The sequence below is a fragment of the Protopterus annectens genome, chromosome 7.part1, assembly GCF_019279795.1.
Source record: "Protopterus annectens isolate FY-2018-M chromosome 7.part1, PAN1.0, whole genome shotgun sequence".
Lineage (NCBI taxonomy): Eukaryota > Metazoa > Chordata > Ceratodontiformes > Protopteridae > Protopterus > Protopterus annectens.
The window spans coordinates 29046466-29067680 of record NC_056740.1 but is presented as its reverse complement, the minus strand read 5'-3'; the positions used below and the strand labels follow the sequence as shown (position 1 = coordinate 29067680).

The following is a 21215-nucleotide window of genomic DNA, read 5'->3' as shown; positions in this document are numbered from 1 at the left end:
GAGTGAATGTCTAATGCACACATGTCTCTCACTGCAGGAGAAGGCAGTTTGGCCTGCTGCAGTACCAGCTCCGACTGGAGATAGTGGTGCATGCATGCTGTGTTGCCCAAGGATATTGTTACTGGATCTGCCAAGCTGTGTCTACACAACACAAGTCATGGGACATGAACATGAATGTGCATGATCACAGAAGGCGACAAAGCAGGCTCTCATACCTAAAAGCATGCACATTAGGTGCAGAGATTAGATCAAACACAGCAAAACTCTAACAGCTGCCTGGATAATTAACTCCTGCAACCGTCTCTTACCTGGATGGGTGAGCTAATGACAAACAGGCAGCAATAGAAGGGATTTTAAAAAAGTGAAGTAATGAAGACAGCAAGGGCACCTCTCCCCTTTGTACCACCCATCAAGAGAAGCTATCCCAGTGTGTGTGTGGGACATCAGAAAGCTCTGGATTTTGGGCCAAATGTTTCAATGTCTTTTTGTGGCATAACCTCTTTTAGCTATGCACAATACTGCACCAGCAATGCTTACTACAAACTTAACATTTTTACAGTAGGCACAGAACCATTCAGTGGAGTCTCCCCAATGAATGCAAGCTGAAAACAGAGGTCTGGACTCCAGAAACAAGGAAGAAAGAGGCAATGTTACATCTGAAGAAGCTGTACATCAAGGCGAACAATATGAGAAAAAACATACAGATCACATAGTACACATCTTTTTTATTTGATTATACAAATTTTTCTGGTAGCAGATTTCAGAGCCTTATGAAGTACTAGGATAAATGAGATGAAAATCCCTGTCGTTCAGTGGTCAGAATTTCAGTTCCCAAGCTGTGAGGTAGAGTGGCTCAAGAGATAGGTGGATCGTCCAGCTGTGTTGATAAATCAGTGGTTCTTTCCCAAGAAAATATTGGTAATGTATCTCTATTTGCACAGAGAAATAAAAGTCTTACAGGGCCAGAATAAATCTAAAATTACATGGGGCATTTCTTTTTTATTTCTAATACCTTTTGGGCTTAAGGAAAATGAGAAAAGGCATACAGCAGTTTGGATCCTTACCTTTTTTAACAGGTATTTTGCAATTTGCTTCAAAACTTGTGAGGTTGAGTACAGTCTGGCGATACAAATTTGCCTACATTAAGGAGCCTCTGAGCATGACTTGGATCTTTAAACACTTGTGGTCAGAATTGCCAATCCTGTTCAAGATAAATGGCATGGTAGAATGTTAGCCTATTCAGAATTCTGTTGTGAGGTTAAGTTCCTGGTGACACCAAATACTTACAGTGAACATTAACAGTCAAACACTGGAGATGCTATAATATACGCTGTCCATATGCTGGCTGGGGATCAGGTCACTGACAGGCTAATGACCCTAAGGCCCTTACAAGCCTAGCCAAGTACAAACCCTATTTCAAAGAACATCAGGGTATTAAGTAGAACCAAGTCAACAACTACTACCCCTGTCCAAGAGGGACACAGATGAAACTCCCGGGGTGACTTTGCGACATCCAATCCAGTCTTCCAAATTATGCTTAAATAGGGTAAGTGAGGGGCTCTGTTTCACATGAAATGGAAGTTTATTCCAGATGGGAGGTAACCTCTATCACATACTAGGTGAAGTTCCCTAGAGTGAGTGCATTTTACACCATATGATTTACAAATGTGAAGCATTTCCATTAGAACAAGATCTGAGACTGCTTTATATGCAAGGCAGAGGTATTCTCTGAGTACTCTGTAAGACACAAAGTACAGTGACAGTAATTTCAGTCTGTCAACGTATGACACCTGCTGAAGACCCTGAATTTTCTTTGGAAGAAACCTTTGAGGTGTTTCCAGTTGCTGCAGGTGCCTGGTAGAGTGCATACCAAAGGTAGCACGGTACTCTATTACTGGCCTGATGAGTGAGGAGCACAGGGGAGTTATAACCTCTTTTATTCTGGATGCAATGCCGTTACTTATGAGGTGGGTAAAGAAGAAAGTCTTTCTTACACTGTGGAGATGTTGTGGTTAAAGGAAAGGCTGCCGTCAACCTGTGTGCCAAAATCTCTCACCACTGATTACATGCTTAGGGTGCTGTTATTAATGTGGTAATCTGCAGGGACATTTCCCTTGCCGAAGGGGATGATAACGCATTTTTTTGCATCGTGTTTTAGCCCATGACTTTGGCACCAGTCATTCATTTGTGCAACTCCCTCTTGTAGGATGTTGACATCATTTGGGGACTCAATGACTGCACCCAGTTTGCAATCATCAGCAACCTTTGTTAGCCATACTCCTTTTGTTTTAGCCTGTAAATCAGATTAGTAGATTACAAATAATAGGGGCTCCAGCACTGATCCCTGTGGAACACCACTGGTTATGGGTTTGCTGGTGGAGGTAGTCACCTACTTTGTGTGCATTTTATCGGTGAGCCAGTTTGCAACACACCTAACAATATATGGGCTGATCTCTAACTAGGTGAGTTTATCAATGAGGCTTCAGTGGGGAAAAGTCTCAAAGGCCTTGGCCAGGTCCAGATAGGCTGCATGCATGATTTACCTTCATACAGGGCTTTGGTGACCGTCTCAAAGAAGTCCCTTTAACTAAGCCAAAATGGGTCGGGTCGAGCATTTAGGGTACTCAGATATCTTTATAAGGTCCATGATTATTCTTCCCATAGCCATGCAGGTTAGGCAAATTAGGTGTAAGAAGCAGGTACACCTCATTCCTAGACTGGTCACATACCAAACAGGAAATGATAAATTCCCAAGAGTATCAAACAGGCAAGGACAGGTATAAAAAACATAACTCTCCAGCAGTGGCAAGGACTACAGTAATATCCATGTATTCCTTAGAGCCAGAGCTCATGGCAACACAGTAGTAGCTACCTTGAACACAGTCACACCTAGCACCACCCTTGTCACTCAGACCAGAGTATTACTCTTCTTTCACCTGTAACAGTGCCTGCCTTATTCCACAAATATCCTCTTGCCTTGTCTAAACATAACATGAGTGGCATAACTCTCCAACACTGTAGATGCTACTCTGCACAGTACACCATAGCAGCTGTGTATCATGTGTGGCTGTCATCATAACGGCCCTCATAAGATGAGGGTTCAAAAGTACATACAAGCTGCAGATGCTATGGCAGGTACAGTGCGTGGTGACTTGTCAATGTTGGTCAGTTAGGATCAGCTGCACTGCTTGCAACTAAATGCCAGGCAGACTCGCATCAAGAGCCAAGAGCACTTATAACATAAAATTAAACAAAATCAAGCTCACAAAAGTCAGCGTTATCCACATTTAATGTTACTTCTGAAATTCAGTTAAGAAATCTTTAATTTGCATCTGTTTTCTTGTCATAGCAGATTCTGCCTTTACACCTACCTGTAATTTCTGTTTTTTTGGGCTTCATTAGTTGCCCCATCATTGAAAGTATGTCTTGTCCTCCCTAGGAAGAAGATTCCAAATAAGCTGTATTAATAATGTGCAAATGAGTCACACCTTTTAAATTCTATATTCTCTAGCTGCATGTACCAGTCAGTCTATGTTAATGACAGTTAAAGAGATGTTTCACAGTATTACACAAAATACAAGCAGAGTTCTGGTTAATTTAATTTTAGCAAACCACATTCAGTTATATACGGAAAAATCAGTTATATGTTCATAGGTGTGTGCTAGGCCAATTACCACAAGGCTTTTTTAAGCCTAGCCACACATCCCAAATTTCTGACAACTTCCGGTACCCTTGATAAGTATAAGCAGAGATTTGGGAGATGAAACATTTACAAGCAGGGGACCTTGGAGATGAACCATTTATAGGTTGCATGCATCCATTAGAGACTTGGGTGCCAGGTGACTAGGGAGGAACTCTGCTTCACATGGATGGCAAGACCGCTCCAGGGAAGAGGTAGTCTCTGGGATACACAACTGTCTCTCAAGCAGGTTCTATTTATATCACAGGCAAGGTTTAAGTTTTTAGAATGGGTAATTCTGGTGCTGTTTGTTTTGGGGATATGCAGAACATCCCTCAGGGTGGAGGGTCTGACAATGCTTTGTATGCTTGGCACACATCTCCCCTCAACAACCTGTAGGAGACAAAATACATGGATAGGGCCCCTTAAGGTGGTCTACACAGGACAGGTTACTTATGTCCTGTATTCTTTTAGTGAGAAACCTCTGGTGACGTTCCAATTGTTGGATGTGCCTGGTTAGGTACGTATCAAAAGAGGCACTGCACTCAATGACAGGTCTGATGAATGCCAAAATACAGTGAAACAATAACCTCCTTGAACCAAGATGCCATACCTCAGCTTATAACTTGCACAACACAAAATGATTTCCTCACTACAGGACACATGATGGTCAAAGGCTAGATTGTCTCTGTGTCCCCAAGTCACTGACTACTGGGTCAACTCGTATGGGGTATGTTGTCAATATGATAATTACCAGGGGTGGATGACTTCCTGAAGGGTGGTATTATGCATTTCTTGTCATTCAGTTTTAGTCCATGGCTCTGATGCCAGCTATCTGTGTCAGCCCTACTTCTGTCAGTGGGGGGAGTGTCTATGATTGCTCCTAATTTGCAATTATCTGTAAATTTAGTTAGCAAGAAGCCACTGACATTGGCCTTCACTTCAGAGAAGTAAATGCTAAAAAGGAGCAGTCCCAGGACCGATCCCTGAGGGACTCTACTTGTGACTAGCCTTTGGAGAGGTGGACTCCCCAATTCTAACTGTGATATATGAAATGCTGTCCAGTAGAATTGATTTTAGAGATTCCTCTAATAAAATGTTCATACTGCATGGACACTTGGGAAAGGCTTTCACCAGAGTATCATCTCTAACTAGGAACACTTCCACACAAATATCGGGTTGACAGAATTTGACTGCTTGGTTAATGCCTGTAAACCATCCCCCACTAATCTGTGATTCCTAGCACAAAAAGAAAGGGAAAAAAAAAACTCATCCTTACAAATCGTGCTTGTCTGGCAACTGAACAGTTAAGTATCACATCCAACACTACCACTAGCACAAAGTAGTTAATGTTTTTGACAGGTGGGAGAAACCCCATACAGGTATTTGACAGAGGTCAAGCATCAAACCTTGAACCTTGTGCATCTGAGTCGAAGACCTTAATTATTATATCAACTGGTCTCTACTCCACAAATGCACTTCTGTTAAACTAGCACATCAGAAGGATCAACTATGTCAACAATCAGGGTCAGGTGGATGGTGAAGCTACAGCAGTATTTCAGTTGAGACAAAACTTTGCTAATATTGCTTTCTGCAAGACAGTGAAAGACAGGTCCACCTTACCCCGCTCATTCACCTTTCAAAAACACTCCTTCCCCTCTGGCATTCAGTGAAAGGTCATTCTCTCAACTTGTTCTGGCTGTTTAGAACTGTATTAGGCTCACAATTTAATCTTTCCTCCCTACAGCCTTTTTTTTTTTTTTTAGGAAAGCCCTTCTTTCTCACTTAATATCCTCCTCCCAGTGTACATGTACGATGATGCGAAGTACTGCCAGTTAAGCCTGGAGAGAAGTAAGGCAGTAGATGTGTAACACATGCCAGCACAGCTAGCCGGAGTTTTGTGAAGAATTGTACATTATTTGTATTTCAAACTGATTTACACATATGTGTATTGAAAAAATGTATTTGAAAAGCTGCTTGCATTAAAAATGCACCAGCAGTGGGTTCTGCTGGACATAAAAAAAAGTTCACCTGTATGTCAAACTGTATTGTAACTGCTGAAATAAATATATTGTAATAGATACTGGAAAAGAAGAGGTTAATCTCAGTCCAGCTAACTTTGAAAAATAGTCAAATTAAATTACCTAGTTTAGGCCACAAAAATTGTACCTTACAGTTCTGAATGCAGCCAGAGACAAAAATATCTGAAAACCAGGACTAGAAATCCTACTCTATTGCCCTTGGAGGTGAACTAATTGCTACCCTGGAAGGGTGGAAGTTTTTGAGATGGTTTTATAGCTTCCAGATGCTATAACACATCTTAGCAAAGCTCTATGCCTGTGTATTATGACACATATGAGCTAGAATCTGATTCAGTTTCTAGTAAAGGGGGTAGTGTAGTAACCAGAAATCAGATGACCATATGTATATGATGTCATTCTGTAATCCAGCACTGAAATGATGCTTTAATACTGGTTGAGATAGAAGTCTCAAGACAGTCTGTTTGTGAAACCTGACAAAGCAGGAGCACTCGCCCACTTCATCTTGCCTTGCTCTAGTAACTAGCGAACAGTAATCATTTAGATCAGTTAGGAAAATATAGTGAAATTAGTACGTACTGCTTTTCAGTATCTATCCATCTGTGTTATTTTTAATATTTCCTGTGAAAAACTTTGGTGTTTATTGTAAACAGATGCTTAGTATTTTGATGTTCTTTTAATATTTATTATTAAATATAGTGAAGTTAGATTTTACTATAATGTTCCATCCATCACCACCCTCTGGGTTCGGTTCCAATCCTTCGGAACTGACTCTGCCATTTCTATAGCTCGTGGACTCAAAAAAACTCTCAAGCACATACATTACCCATAATGCATAGGGTAGATTACATCAGATTGAGTTTGCGGACTATAAAATGAAAGACATAAAAAGGCAAAGAAAGAGACCATATCTGGATCACAGTAATATTCCAAAAGGAACTAACATGGGCAAGTTCTTCCAGGAAATCTAGTAGGGGGAAGGAGGGAGGGATTATGTGATGACAGATGAAGATGGAGAACTCAGATGGAACATTTTGGCAAGACATAACTTCTTTATCTGACGTTGTCAATCTTCATCCTGTCATCACCTGTGGGACAGAGTCCCCAGCTACTTAGAAACAGTGGTGGACTGAAGGATATTCCTGAGCACCACTGAACCAAATGATGCCTTTCTCCTAGACAGTAGATCTAACTTGTAATGAGTAACAAAAGTATGGGGAAAAGCACAAGTTGCAGCTGCACAGATGTCCATGGAAGTTCTTGATTGAAAGACCACAGAAGTAGCTACTGCTCTAGCTGAATGTGCTTTTGACGGTAAAAGTAAGGTGATACCTCTCCACTTATAAACCAAGAAAATACAATATGAAATCCACTTAGCTAGAGTTACTTTGTTTACAGCTTGCCCCAATTTGATGTGTGAAAAACAAACAGCTGTTCAAATTTCCTGATATCCCCTGGTCCTGTCAAGGTAGAATCTTAAAAGTCTGTGAACATCTAATAGATGTAATATGTACTCTATTTTGTTAAAATAATTTGGAAGAACACAGGTAGATTAATGCATTGGTTAAGATTGGTTTCCAACACAACTTTAGGTAAAAAAGGATAGATAGGTTGGTTCTGAGAAAAACTCTATCCTTGTGAAAAATCAAGTATGATGGTCTAGACGAAAAGTGCACAAATTTTAAACACTTTCTAGCAGAGGTAATGGCTACTAAGAGGATAGTTTTCCAGTACATAACATCTAGAGGCCAGCTCGAAAGGGGTTTGTGTCAAGGCCTGTAGCATTAAAGTAAGGTTCCAAGGAAGAGTAGGGTCCTTGTAAGGGGGCTTTAAGAGAAGCGTACCTCTTAAAAAGGCTTTGCAAAGTCTATGCGAGGTCACGGATTATCCATGGAAACCATTGTGAAAACTGAATATGGCTGCTAGTTGAACTTTAATCAGAGGTGGAACTGCCATAATTAAAAAAAAGAGGCTAGGAAGTGGAGAATTTCTTGGATTGGTGCTGAAAAGGGATCAAAGTAATGTAAGGAGGCCCAGTCAACAAATCTCTTCCATTTACTCCCGTAAAGTTTGAGTAGACTGTTTAGGAGATGCCAAAAAGTATATGTTTAACTGGGGAAGAGAGCGTATTGTGCCTGGCCACTAATGGAATTGGAGAAACCAAGCTGTCAGCTTGAGACTTGTAATGTTGGGTGACTGATGCCTGTTGGGTGCGACAGGAGATCTGGAGTTGGATCCAGAATCCATGGTGCAGTACCAGATGAGGCCATAGGAAGGGGAAACAAATCTGCCTAGGCCAAAAGGGGGCAATAAGGATGACTTTACTCCAACTTGGCTGCTTTCTGTAGAAATTTGGGAATTAGTGGGGTTGGAGGAAAGGCATAAAGGAGACCAGGGGGACAAGTGTGGAACCCTTCTGGGGAATGAGGGCAAAGTAGCTGCACTTGTTCTTCAGTGGAAAGGCAAAAAGGTCGCAGCAAGGTTGATCCCATAATCGGAAAATCCTTTGACATTTTTGGATTTAGGGACCATTCGTGAGGTAGAAGGATGCACCTGCTGAATCTGTCTACTATCACATTGGACTTCCCTGGAATATGCATTGCAATCAGAAACCAGATGTATGAAATTGCCCACTGCCAAACTCTGAGGGCTTCTCAGCAGAAGGGGTAAGATCTGGATCCCCCCCATTTGTTGATGTACCAGACCACTGACATGTTGTCTGTCTGAACCACAATCGTCTCAGGAGGTAGAGAGTCTTGGAATGCTCACAAGGCCAGTAGCACAGCTCTCACCTCTAGAACATTTATGCTCAGCTTGGCCTCTGATGGGGACCAAGTGACTAGGATGATCTTTCTCTGGGCAATGACCCCCGCCCAAGCTGGGAAGCATCCGTGGTCACTATGTCCTTCGGCTAAGGGGGAATGAACAGGTGTCCTTGTCAAACTTGACTTGAATGAGTCCACCAGAGAAGGTCCCTTTTGCATGTGTTGGTGATCAAAATTGGCATTAAAGGATGATGAAAAATCAGCCATTGTACAGCAAGTAACCATTAAAATATTCTCATGTGAAACCTGGCTAGGGGGACAGAGTTATGGCTGCCACCACTGATTCTAATGCTTGAAGTACTAGATGTGCAGGGATTCTGCTTCTTTGTAGCACAGCCTGAACCTGAGTATGGCTAGTTTCCATCTGCGACGGAGGTAGTGAGGCAATGGTGCTCATGTCTATCTCCACTCCTAAAATTGTTACATTTTGTGTAGGATCCAACAAGGATTTGTCGAAGTAGATTGTGATGCCTAGAAGGTTGCATAACTGTAGAACCTTTTGTTTTGCTACTAGTAAAACTTGCCTGATAGCAGTGGAAATAAGCCAGTCATCTACGTACAGAAACACCCAGAATCCATACAGTCTTAAGTAAGCTGCTACTACTGCCATGCATTTGGTGAACACCCTGGGGGCTGTGATAAGACCAAAGGGCAGAACTATGAATTGGTAATGACTGGCTCCCAGCCAGAAGTGAAGGAATCTTCTGGACCGTCTGTCCATCTTTATGTGGTAGTATGCATCCTGAAGAATTATACAGCACATCCAGTCATCCTTTCCTAAAAACGAAAGAATGGACTGAACCATGACCATTTGAAATTTGGTTTTTCGAAAAGATTTGTTCAGTTCGCCGAGATCCAAAATTGGTCTCCACTCCCCTGTCTTTTGGCACTAAAAAGAATTTTGAGTAAAATCCGGATCCTATTTAGACTGGAGGGACTTCTTGAATAACTTTTTCTAGCAGCTTTTGAGTTTGAGTAGCTGCCTGTTCTCTCTGACTGGGTGAAACATTGGGGAACGTCTTTGAACAGGGAGGATGAAGGGAAAAGGGAATTGTACAGCTTCTCGAAATGATTCTCTGCACCCAAGTAATGGATGTGATTTCTTGCCAGACTTTTAGGTGCAGGGATAAGTGACCCCCAAATGCCTTCTGAGGTGGACAATTAGGCCTCTGTTCAGAAGAGATGGGAAGGGTTTCCCGAAGAAGGAATACCAGGAACCCTGATGTTGCGGGCCACCTCTGCTGTGAGGGTGGTGTCTTCCATTATTGTTCCCCCCTCTGCCTCTGGGGGAATTTTCACCAAGCAGTCTGGAAAAACCCTTCAGACTTTCTGTACCACATTTTGGCAGAATGAAATGTACAATACGCAGAATTGGATTACAGACCTGGTTGATCTGTAGAGGTTATGAGGAGTATTCCGGACAGGTTTCTTGCCTGTGTCAGGGCGGAAGGTAATCCCCTGATGGCTCATGATGTCACATCCGGTGACGCAACTGCTACGGTGAATGTAGCAGACTCCGAAGCTTTGACGCAAGCAACGAAAAAGCTTGAAAAGGACTTTTTGAAGCTGAAACAGCTCCAAACACAACAACAGCACTTTGAGGTGTGTTTATCTAGGAAAATCGTACCGAGAGGCCTTAGAATCCTGAAGATGCAGACGTATGGCGTGCAGCATCCAAATTTATTGGCCAGCTGGCAACAACTTAATTTGGAGGTAAGCGCCAAATATATAGCTCTCCTCATTGATTATTTTAAGCCGGAAAAGGACTTGCTAAGGGCCTCTATTAAAGAGCAGCTTGTATGCTAAGTTTCCTAGTATGTTAGTGGACCGCACTATAGAAGGGCTACTTGATGGCATTATGGTTTTTGAAAGGAGGCTCTTTCAACAGAAAAAAAGAGAAAATTGATAGGGATACTCGTGACTTTCAAATGGGACATGTTTTTACATGGCCCAGAGTTGAAACTGTCCATCCAGGATGGGGAAGTGAGACTATAAATGTAATAGAAAATCATGTAGTTAATGAAACTGCTGATATTACTTCTACCCCCTTGCAAGGGGGAGGGGGAAAGACTGGGATAACATCTGATATACAGAGTTCTTCTAACTTAACTCAGATTTCAGAGCATAATGATGCCCTTACAGAAAGCAATATGAATACCATTGACAATGTGTTAATTGAAGGAAATGGGTCTACACATCCAGGAGATGTACGACCTAAGACAGTGTTGACTATGGGTGTTATACCCCCCTCTATGCAGTCTACCTCTACAACAGCTGCCTATCCCCATTTTCCACTTCCTTTCAATGTAGAAAAGGGGCCTTTAAGGACACAGTCCAAAAGTCGGGGGAGGCAGAAACACAAACTGTCAATGGAAGGACAGTCGAATCAGTCTTTGAAAAAATGTGGAGTCAAGTGGGGACTCATTAGTTTGGAATCTTTCCAGACATTTTAAACGAAGAACTATCTGTACTTAATAAAGGACTAACATTTATTCCTTCTAGATCTAGTGATTTAACTGAAAATATGATAGATGTAGTGTTTTAGCAAGAATGTTATGCTTAAACTTGAATTGGGTGACGTGTTAGATAACATTAGTACTTTTAAAAAGCCTAGTGTATATATGCCTAATCCCCACCCATTGGGTGAGACCTTTAATAAGATGGTGGAGGATGATTTGTATAGGTTTTATGATAACAAACGGACACATAATTTGAACAATAATGTGAAATATAATTTAAGTTATAAGGAACAACTTGCTCTGAAAGGTTTGCAAACTGATGACTCTATTATGATTAGGCCTGCAGATAAGGGAGGTCCAACTGTACTTATGGATAAATGTGATTATGTTATGAAAGTCGAATATCTATTACCTACCATATAATGTTTGCCCAAAATCCAAAGGATACTAAGCAATTCCTGATTGATTTGTACCAGTATAGTAACTCCATGCCATTGGACCTTGAGTTCTGTTTTGTTACCTTGCATGTACAGTCCCTTTTCATTATTATACCTAATGTTATAGGTGTTCATTCTATACAGAAATATCTACATGGACACAGTGAATACAGGGATGAGCGAATAGGCTTAATATGCCTGTTCTTAGAAACGATATTCGAGAACAATGTTTTTCCATCTGATAATGACATTTATTTACAGTGTGATGGCGTAGCTATGGGCACTTCTTGTGCCAATAACTATGCCAACATGTTCACGGCATTATGGGAGGAAGAGACATTGTTTAGGATGGATTTATATCTAAGTCATGTTACATTTTATCGATGTTTTGTCAATGATCTTTTCCTGGTGTGGGCAGGTACATCCAGGGATTTGGAGAGATTTCTAATTGAATTAAATGAGAAATATGATTACTTAAAATTCACCATGAACTTTTCCAAAACCAAGAAAGAATATCTAGATTTTTGTTTTAAAAAATGTATGTGGAAAGACTTAGCAATGGGTTAATAAATACAGGGGTGTATAGAAAACATTGCTACAGGAATACCCTGCTACATAGAAGTAGCATTCACCCTCAATACACCTTCAGGAATGTGGTCAGGGGACAAGGGATGACAGCTTCAAGGTTGAATGCTTCAGATGAGGGGTTCAATCAAGAACTGGTAGAATTAAAAGTTAGGTTAGCTGCCAGAGGCTATGGTCCACTTGAAATAGAGAAAAACCTTCAAGGGCTCAGTGACCTTAGACAAAATTGAGCTAGACCTTACTATTCCCAATACTGATGTTGTCAACTATCCAATGGGAACGCCCTCCCAGATTAATTTGAAGGTACCGATGTTTTTCGCTACAGATGTTAGACCTATCACGGACATCATTAGAAAAAAACTGGTGTGTACTGACCAATGATCCAGATGTGAGGAGGGAGGTAGGGGAGTACCCTTCCTTTTTAAGAACAAACGCAACCTAAAAAGGCTATTATGTTACCCCAGGTATAGTGGTAGACACACAGATGGTATGATTGGCACCCATCCCTGTGGGAGCTGTAACTTTTGTAGCTATCTTGATACCACAAGGTCTTTCATACATCCAAACACAGGTCAACACTTTACGTTCGAGATTAGTGCCAACTGTAAGACACCACATGTGGTCTATCTCGCTAAATGTGTGACATGTGGGTCATTTTATGTTAGTAAGATGGATAGGCTGCTCCGAAATAATTGAGGGAACACATACATTAGGGTTAGGTCACAAACTAATGGCCTATCTAAGCAGGTTATGACACAGGGGGATGACCATACCTTTAAGTTTATGGTAATAGAGGAGATGATACCTACTGTACGTGAAGGTGATATCCAGAATATGACAGAGAGCAAGGAGGTAAAATGGATATTGAGGCTTAGAGCTGATAGAGGGAAGGGCTTAAATGAGAGGGCTTCTATTAAGCCCACACTAAAACCAAGGAAACTCCCGGTTAAGTAATTAGTGTTATGTATAATTCTTGGTACACTTAACAGTAAGCATTTTTATGCACATGTATTTTTTGGTTTACCTTTATAACCGCGATGTGCAGAAGGGCGAGTGCTCATATGAGTGACTCTAATCCAAGAAACTAACAATGTTGACATACCTACATGTTCGAAAAACAGCAACTCGAACAGCAGATTTGTTGTTTTTCAAACATGAAAGTCGAATAAAAAAAAAAACAGTATAAAAAAAGGAGAGCAAGCCCTCCTGCAGCCCCCATGTGGGGGGCTGCGCCCACACACCCCCCTACTTTATTATTCTAACTCCGAGATCGCACTACATGGGGGAAAGGAATCGTTTCCCGATCCCTACTATACTGCAATCCATCCCTGAATGTTGAATGTGCAATGAGCGAATCTCACTGTGCATTCGCTCCTTGCACATTCGCACCTTTTTACGTTAGACATTTAGTATATCTTGCAAACTGCCTTTCGGGTATGTGCAGTTCGCCCTTCTGCAAATCGCGTTTATAAAGGTAAACCGTATTTTTTATATTCTCTATATCTTTTTTTATATTTTTTATACACGCATTTTCTACATACATACCATCCATGAATATTCCTTATATTTTTTCTATGAAATGCACATGGAAGGTTATACTATGGAATACTAATTTGTGCTTAAATTTGTTTTTATGTGAATGGTTTTGTGGAGTTTGCTTTAAATAGAAGCACTTAAGCTATGACATGAGCTGAGTGGTTGACATTTTAAATGAATCATGACCACTGTGTTTTTAATGGTGTGAAGAAGCTCTATGCAAAAGCGCTTACCGTTTTAAATAAATAGTTTTACTATTATATGGTTGGACCTTTATATTGGCTGCATGGTTCGTGGATTGTCCTAACATCTATTATTGATATTCAATGAAAAAAACTGACTCAAAACACCAACGGCTATAATTTCGGAAGATGCGATAGAGATAGGGAAAGGTTTTTGTGAAAGGATAGAAAGAGATTTAAAGTTTAAGTATGACACTTAACTGTAGGCTTAAGAGTGATATGGGGAAAACACATCTGAATCTGAAACCGGCAAAAGTACAGTTTTGTACCTACCATAAATGTAGATGTCCGATAGACATGCAACTGCAGTCATAACATGTGGGTTGTCCTGCCTCAGGCAGCCCTCGGTCGGCCGGATTCCAAAGTTTGGGTCCGACGTCGGCTGATGTCGCATTTCTCTCCGACGTCAGAGCGGCTGGAGTACATAAGCATCAGCCGACGCCATTTTCTTCAGTGTTTCTTGCCCCAGATGCCAGGTGCCCTCCAAGGAAGGCTGTAATCAAATTGGAAGACAAAAACAGGATTCCAAACAAATAAATGAGCAATAAAACAAATACACCATAACAGATATCCCCAGCTAAGAGAAACAGGGATAGGAGTGGACCATAGGCATAGAGGGGTATGGAGGGAGGGAAAATCCGACTGCAGTTGCATGTCTATCGGACATCTACATTTATGGTAGGTACAAAACTGTACTATGTCCTTCAAGAATGCAACTGCAGTCATAACATGTGGGTAGAATACCACAGCTTAGCTGGGGGAGGAGGAATGCTCTAGGAAAAAGATGGTGTGGCAATCAAACCCTGCAGGACTGCCAAAGCAAAGCCTGCTCTGGATCTGGAGTATAGAGGGAGATTGTAGTGTTTGGAGAATGTATGCACGGAGCTCCATGTAGCAGCTTCTAGAATGTCCTTGGTAGGCACCCCTCTTAAGAATGCTGTAGAGGTGGCTGTAGCTCTAGTGGAATGTAGTCTGACATTGGCTGGAACAGTCTTTCCATGAAAGGAATAACAGAATCTGATGCAATGCCCAATCCATTTAGAAATAGTCTGTTTTGAAATTGCTTTTCCTTGGACTGCAGGGGCGTAAGCTACTAAAAGTTGTTCAGACTTCCTACTGGCCTTGGTTCTGTCCAGGTAGTATCGAAGTTGTCTGTGAATGTCCAAGGTATGCAACAGTCTTTCCCCCTTATTCTCAGGATTGGGGAAGAAGGCAGGCAGATGAATGGCTTGATTTAAAGAAACCCTAGATACCACCTTTGGCATAAAAGTAGGGTTGGTCCTTAATGAAACCCTGTCTCTGTGAAAAATAATAAAGGGTGGTATTGCCATTAGGGCCTGTAACTCCGAAACCCTTCTTGCTGAGGTAATTGCCAATAGGAAAGCTGTCTTCCATGAGAGAAATTGCAAGTCAACTGAAGCTGCTGGCTCAAATGGAGGTAGAGTCAGTTTTTCTAGGACAAAATTGAGGTCCCAGGCTGGCACTGGGGCCTTTCTTGGTGGCTTAATGTTCTTGATTCCCCTGAGGAATTGCCTTAGTAAAGGGTGAGAAAAAACAGGAGGATCAGTGTTGTATCTAGCTGAAATAGCAGATGCATGTATCTTTATGGAAGAATATGAGAGGCCGTTCTTTAACATATCTGCCAAATATTCCAAGATGAGTGGGATGTTCAACAATGATGCATCATGTCCCTTGCTGGTATTCCAATTGCTGAATCTTTCCACTTTGCTAAGTAAACCTTTCTGGTGGATGGTCTTCGAGCCTCTGTTAGTATCCGCTGAACTTCCTTGGAGAGAGATAAGCTGAATTTATTTATGGGATCTCCCAGGCTGTTAGCTGCAGTGTCTGAAGATTTGGATGCAGTGTTTCGAAATTGTGTTGAGTCAAAAGTAGAGGCCACTGGGGAAGGGCCCACCTCCTGGTGTGACATATGCTCCATAGTAGTGGGTACCAGTGTTGTCTTGGCTAGTCCGGAGCTATTATGATTCCCTTGGGTTTCTCTGCTTTGATCTTTAGTAATACTGAGGTCATCAGTGGCAGAGGTGGGAATGCATAGATTGCTAGGGAGTTCCAGTTGAATGAGAGGGCATCTATTTTCCAAGCTTTTGGATGGTATGTCCTTGTGCAGAATTTTGGTAGAAGATGGTTGAGGTGAGAGGCAAATAGGTCCACTTCTGGCTTGCCCCATGTCGAAGTGAGTTGTCTGAAGGCCTTCAGATGTAACCTCCACTCGTGTGGATCTGTGAAATTCCTGCTTAGGCTGTCCGCCAACACATTGTCTTTTCCTGGAACAAACTGGGATTGTAACTGGATGTTTAGGCTCAGTGATTTCTCCCAAAGCTGCATTGTCAGTCTGCAAAGGGGGTAAGAGTGGGTGCCCCCTTGCTTGTTTATGTACCACATCACAGTGGTGTTATCTGTCCGTATCAGTAAATGGCCTTGCTGGAGTTGGTGTTGAAAGGCCTTGATGGCATGCATTACTGCCAACATTTCCTTTTGGTTTATATGCAGATGTGCTTCCTTTGGAGACCATTGTCCTTGTATACACCTGCCTTCCATGTGCGCCCCCCATCCAAGGTTTGAGGCGTCTGTAGTCATGGTCTGTGTTATCTGTGGTTTTTTGATTGACATACCTGTGTTTGCCTGGCTCACCGAAGCCCACCATAGGAATTCCTTTTGTAGGCATGGAATGAGTGGTATGATTGTCTCCAAGTTGTTGCTGTGTTGAGACCAAATGCTTTTAAGGTACCATTGAAGCTTTCTCATGTGTAGTCTTGCTAATGGAACCAGGAGAATGCAGGATGCCATGTAACCCAGGGCCTGAAGGAATCTCCTTGCAGTCATCTGGGTGAGTTTTGCTAAACCTTTGAAATAATGAGTTAACTTCTCTTGCTTGTCTTCTGTCAGGTAAGCCATCTGAGAGGCTGTGTCTAGTTTGGCTCCTAAGAAGATTATTTGCTGGGATGGCTGCAGTCTTGACTTTTGGAAGTTGACTGTGTATCCCAGAGCTTGAAGTAATCATATGACATAATCCAGGTTTTTTGTCAACATCAATTTGTCGTCCGCTTGTATGAGGCAGTCGTCCAGGTACGGGTAAATTTGTATACCCTGGAGCCTGCAATGAGCAATTACTGAAGCCAGGCATTTTGTGAATACTCTGGGTGCAGTAGATAAGCCAAATGGCAATGCTGAGAATTGATAATGCTCTGGCCCTGCAAGAAATCTGAGGTATCTTCTGCAGCTGTGTCTGATAGGGACATGCAGGTATGCCTCCTTGAGGTCCAGAGTAATCAGCCACGACCCCTTGCCCAGCATGGGAAGGAGTTGCTGTAGAGTCAGCATTTTGAACTTTGGTACTATGAGAAAGGTGTTTAATGCGGACAAGTCCAGTATTGGTCTCCATTGAGATTCTTTTCTTGGAACAAGGAACAGTCTTGAGTAAAACCCCTGGTCTTGTTCTTGTTGTGGAACTCTTTCTATTGCTTTCATCCGAGTCAGCAGAGTGATTTGCTTGATAGCCTCTGCCCTCTGATTTTGTGGTAGGTTTGGCATGCCTTGTTTTCTTGGTAAGGTATGAAAATGAAACCTGTACCCTCGGGTCTATAATGTCCAAAATCCATTTGTCCTTTGTCCGTCTGTGCCAGTTTTCTGCAAACAGATAATTTCCCGCCCAAGGGAGCTTCTAGTTGTTCCCTGGTAGGCGGTAGTAGAGGAAAGTCATTGAGATTGTGGTTGTGGGGCAGGTGAAACCACTGCGTCACTTCTTTGGTTTCCTGGCTGCCACTGTCGTCCCCTGTAAGGGCCTCTGTATTGGCCTCTTCCTCGGCCACGTCTGTTCTTACCCCTTTGAAACTTTTCTGGATTAGGAAAGGACCAGTTTTTTGAAGGCCAATTCCTACTGAATCTGGGGGGTTGAACCTGGAGGAAATCTTTCACTGTCTGAACTGATTTTGCTTTTTCTTCGATGGTCTTTAACACATCCTTAGCATTTGCACCAAAAAGCTTGTTCTTTTCCAAAGGTGCATCCAGAAGTTTTGCTTTTACATGATCTGGTAGAGGTTGATCTTTTAACCAAGCATGTCTACAAATGACTGCCCCTGTCATAGCTGCCCTACATGAAGCTTCCAGTGCATCATATCCACACTGCAGGAAGTGATTGCTTACTTGCTGAGTGTTATGTACAGCTTCCTGCAAAGTCTTCCTGTCTAAAGGATCAGGAGTAGCTAATGTTTTTTGTAAATCTTCTAACAGATAATCCTGATATTGTAACATATGAAAAAGGCGATTTAAAGCTCTCATAGGTAAGGTAGTGGATGTGTAAACCTTTTTGCCCCATCTCTCTAATGACCTAGCTTCCCTGTTGGAAGGCAAAGGATTTTTTGAGGTGGAGGCTGAAACTCCTTTAGGCCCCTGTGAAATAGTTTCCAAATCAGCAGTATGGGCCCTGAATAAATGGGAATGAGTTTCTGGGACCCTGTAATACCTGTCTGGCTTGGCTGGAGCAGGAGGAAGAGAATCAGGGTAGCACTAGAGTCAGAATACAAATCATCCAGAACATCAAGTACAGGAGGAATAGCTAAGGGCCTGTGCTGAGGCTTCTTAAGGAAAGTCCTAAGGCGTTTCCTAGAATCAGAATATTCCTGACCTTGCCACTTGAAATGTTCCCTCATGGTGTGCAGAACTTCCCCAAAAGAAATATCCTCAGGAGGGAGGCAGAGGGATGGAATCTTCTGCATCCGAGTCCTCATAGGTCTGAAAGAGCTCTTCCTGGCTATCAGAGTGGACAGAGCCCTCAGAATCTTCATCTGAAGGAGTAGGGTCAGAGGGTTCAACCCGGGGCCTTTTATCAGGAGGGGGCTGGGATCCTCTCTCAGGATGGGCCCGTGAACCTCTAATCATGGAAATTAAATCAGCAGCCATGGACATAATTTGAGTCTCTGGAGTGGCTGAGGTAAGGATTTAGAAGTAATATGCTTTGTTTTGCTGGCTGCCTTAGCCCTAGTGTAGGCCTTAACAGACATGGCCATAGGGGGCCTGGCAGCTCCACGTGCAGGAGTGACCTTGTCTACAGCAATGGTCTCGGGCATTTCCTCGGTTTCGGTATCCGGAGGAAAATCTATAACTGGCGGAGTAATGTCTGGAATCGGAGTCGTCGGTAATGCGGTGTCTTCGGTTCGGAGCGGTGGAGAGACCGTCTCAGAGGGAACCGGGGCACTCGCGCTAGGTTTTGGCGTGGAGTCAGTAGTAGACGCGGGCCGAGGATGTCGGTCCCGGTCTTTTCGCTTTTTGGGAGTTTGCGATGTCGTGAGATCCGACGGCATGGTGTAAGCAAAATTATCGCCAAAAAAAACTTCAGCGAACTCCGCCCGGCGCCTGAGAGTGCGCTTGTTGAAGCGAGCACAGGCTACACAGGCCGAGACGTTGTGGTCTGGGCCCAGGCAAGTGAGACAGTAAGAGTGGAAATCCTTATGAGGTATTTGTTTACCACAAGAAAGACAATTGTTAACTTTTTCAGTAATTTCTGACATCGGCTGAGGCAAGAAAAAGTCCCCAACGGGGTACTTAGCTTTTTTGATGACTTTGGTATCGGAGAATACAGGAGCTGACCGACCGGCACTTGCGAACTGCTTCTGCTTCGGGCACCGCGCAGCAAGAAAGACTAAAGAAAATGGCGTCGGCTGATGCTTATGTACTCCAGCCGCTCTGACGTCGGAGAGAAATGCGACATCAGCCGACGTCGGACCCAGACTTTGGAATCCGGCCGACCGAGGGCTGCCTGAGGCAGGACAACCCACATGTTATGACTGCAGTTGCATTCTTGAAGGACATCTCAATCTGAGGTAGTTTTTTCTTGAGTCCACAAGCTACAGTAATGGCAGAGTTGATTCAGAAGGATTGGAACCGAACCCACAAGTGATGACAGGATGAAGACTGACAACTTTAGATATTTAAACTTTTCATTGCGTCTAGTCTTTTAGAAAATATTTTAATCTTTGAGAGTACTTATATTTATTTGTTGACACTGTGGCCACTCCTGAAAGCCTTGCTGCATTGGTCAAACACTACCATTTGTATTAGTATTAATTTTACTCAGTATAATTTGGGTACCCTTGTAAAAGCCTTAGAGTAACTGGCTTTGGAGGGTTTTGGTGGCATTTATCAACCTTATAGTCTGAGCAGAGGGGGTATACCTGGTAAATCTGCACCAGCCCCTTCCCAGGTGTGTGTGTGTGAGCTACTTGTAACAGGGACACTGCACTGGTTTCACAGACAGGGTGGTGGAGGACTTGTCTTGGAACACTCAGCTGAGGATACGACTTTACAGCTGCGGTTAGTGAGGAGTCTTATTTGGGGCCTGGAAATATATATATATATATATATATATATATATATGCATTTATATCGAGAGAGACACGGAGAGAGGGAAGGAAACTAGACCCCAGGGAGGGAGTGTGTTGCCTGTGTGCTCTTAAGAGAAATTGTTCTTCGTGCAGAGAGCTGCACCTGGAAATACTGTGTGCATCTATTTTTGTTCCAAGCGAACATCCCTCACTGGTGTCCATGAGGAGGATTTAGCTTCTTGATTACTGGCCCAGAGGAGGGATGCCACAATATGTTTTACCCTTAACCCTCCTTAATTTTAATCTACATTACCCCTCTATCAGATATTATCTCTACCACTAATTAAGTGTATCTTTATCAGATTTTAACTTCCCAATCACATTTCCACACAAGTTTCTCTATGGTAACCTATGCAATGCAACATCACTGTTTGTAGAAGAATGCTGGGCACACTACTGGTGATTTTATGGCAAAGACACTGCAAAACAAGGGTGCAGGGTTACCTCCCTACAAAAACATTTTTTGTTTTTTTTTTTTTTTTTTCCTTCTTACATATGTTTTTCAAAAAAAAAAACGATCATATCTGTCTTTCTTTCTGTCTTTCTTTTTATCAGCTATATAGAAACAGAATTTTTAACAGAATTTTAACAGTATACCTTTCTGATCAAATGTTCAAATTTTCATATTTATAGGCTGTTGATCATTTTAAATGACATGCAGAGATAATAATGTTCTCACTTGCTGGCATGATGATAGACATGTTGTGTCAGCAACTTAAATAAGCCTGTGCTCGAGCTACCCATTAATAAAATGGACTAGATCCAAATCATTCACCTGTTCATATATTAGTACTAGGCTAACTGCCCTTGCAAGCCATTTTTAAGCCTAGCCAATTACCCCTTGTGAGACTCAACCCCTGCACCTCGTGTATGCAAGGCAAACACCTTAACCATTAGGCCACCTTCCCATTTCCCCTTGCGAATGTTCAAAAGGGAAGATTGTTATACTACTATGCATCCTAGTAATCCCAAATTTTAAATGCAACACTAACTCTACTTGCCTTTTTACTCT

General features: G+C 42.3%; 1 protein-coding gene across 1 annotated transcript in view; it reads right to left on the bottom strand.

Annotated features, from left to right (window-relative positions):
- Positions 1-21215, bottom strand: part of RUVBL1 (RuvB like AAA ATPase 1) — an 876627-nt gene that overhangs the window by 520895 nt on the left and 334517 nt on the right. Inside the window, exon 7 of the mRNA XM_044078536.1 lies at positions 3372-3435. Coding sequence (XP_043934471.1) covers positions 3372-3435 — 64 coding nt within the window. The remainder of the gene's footprint in view (positions 1-3371; positions 3436-21215) is intronic.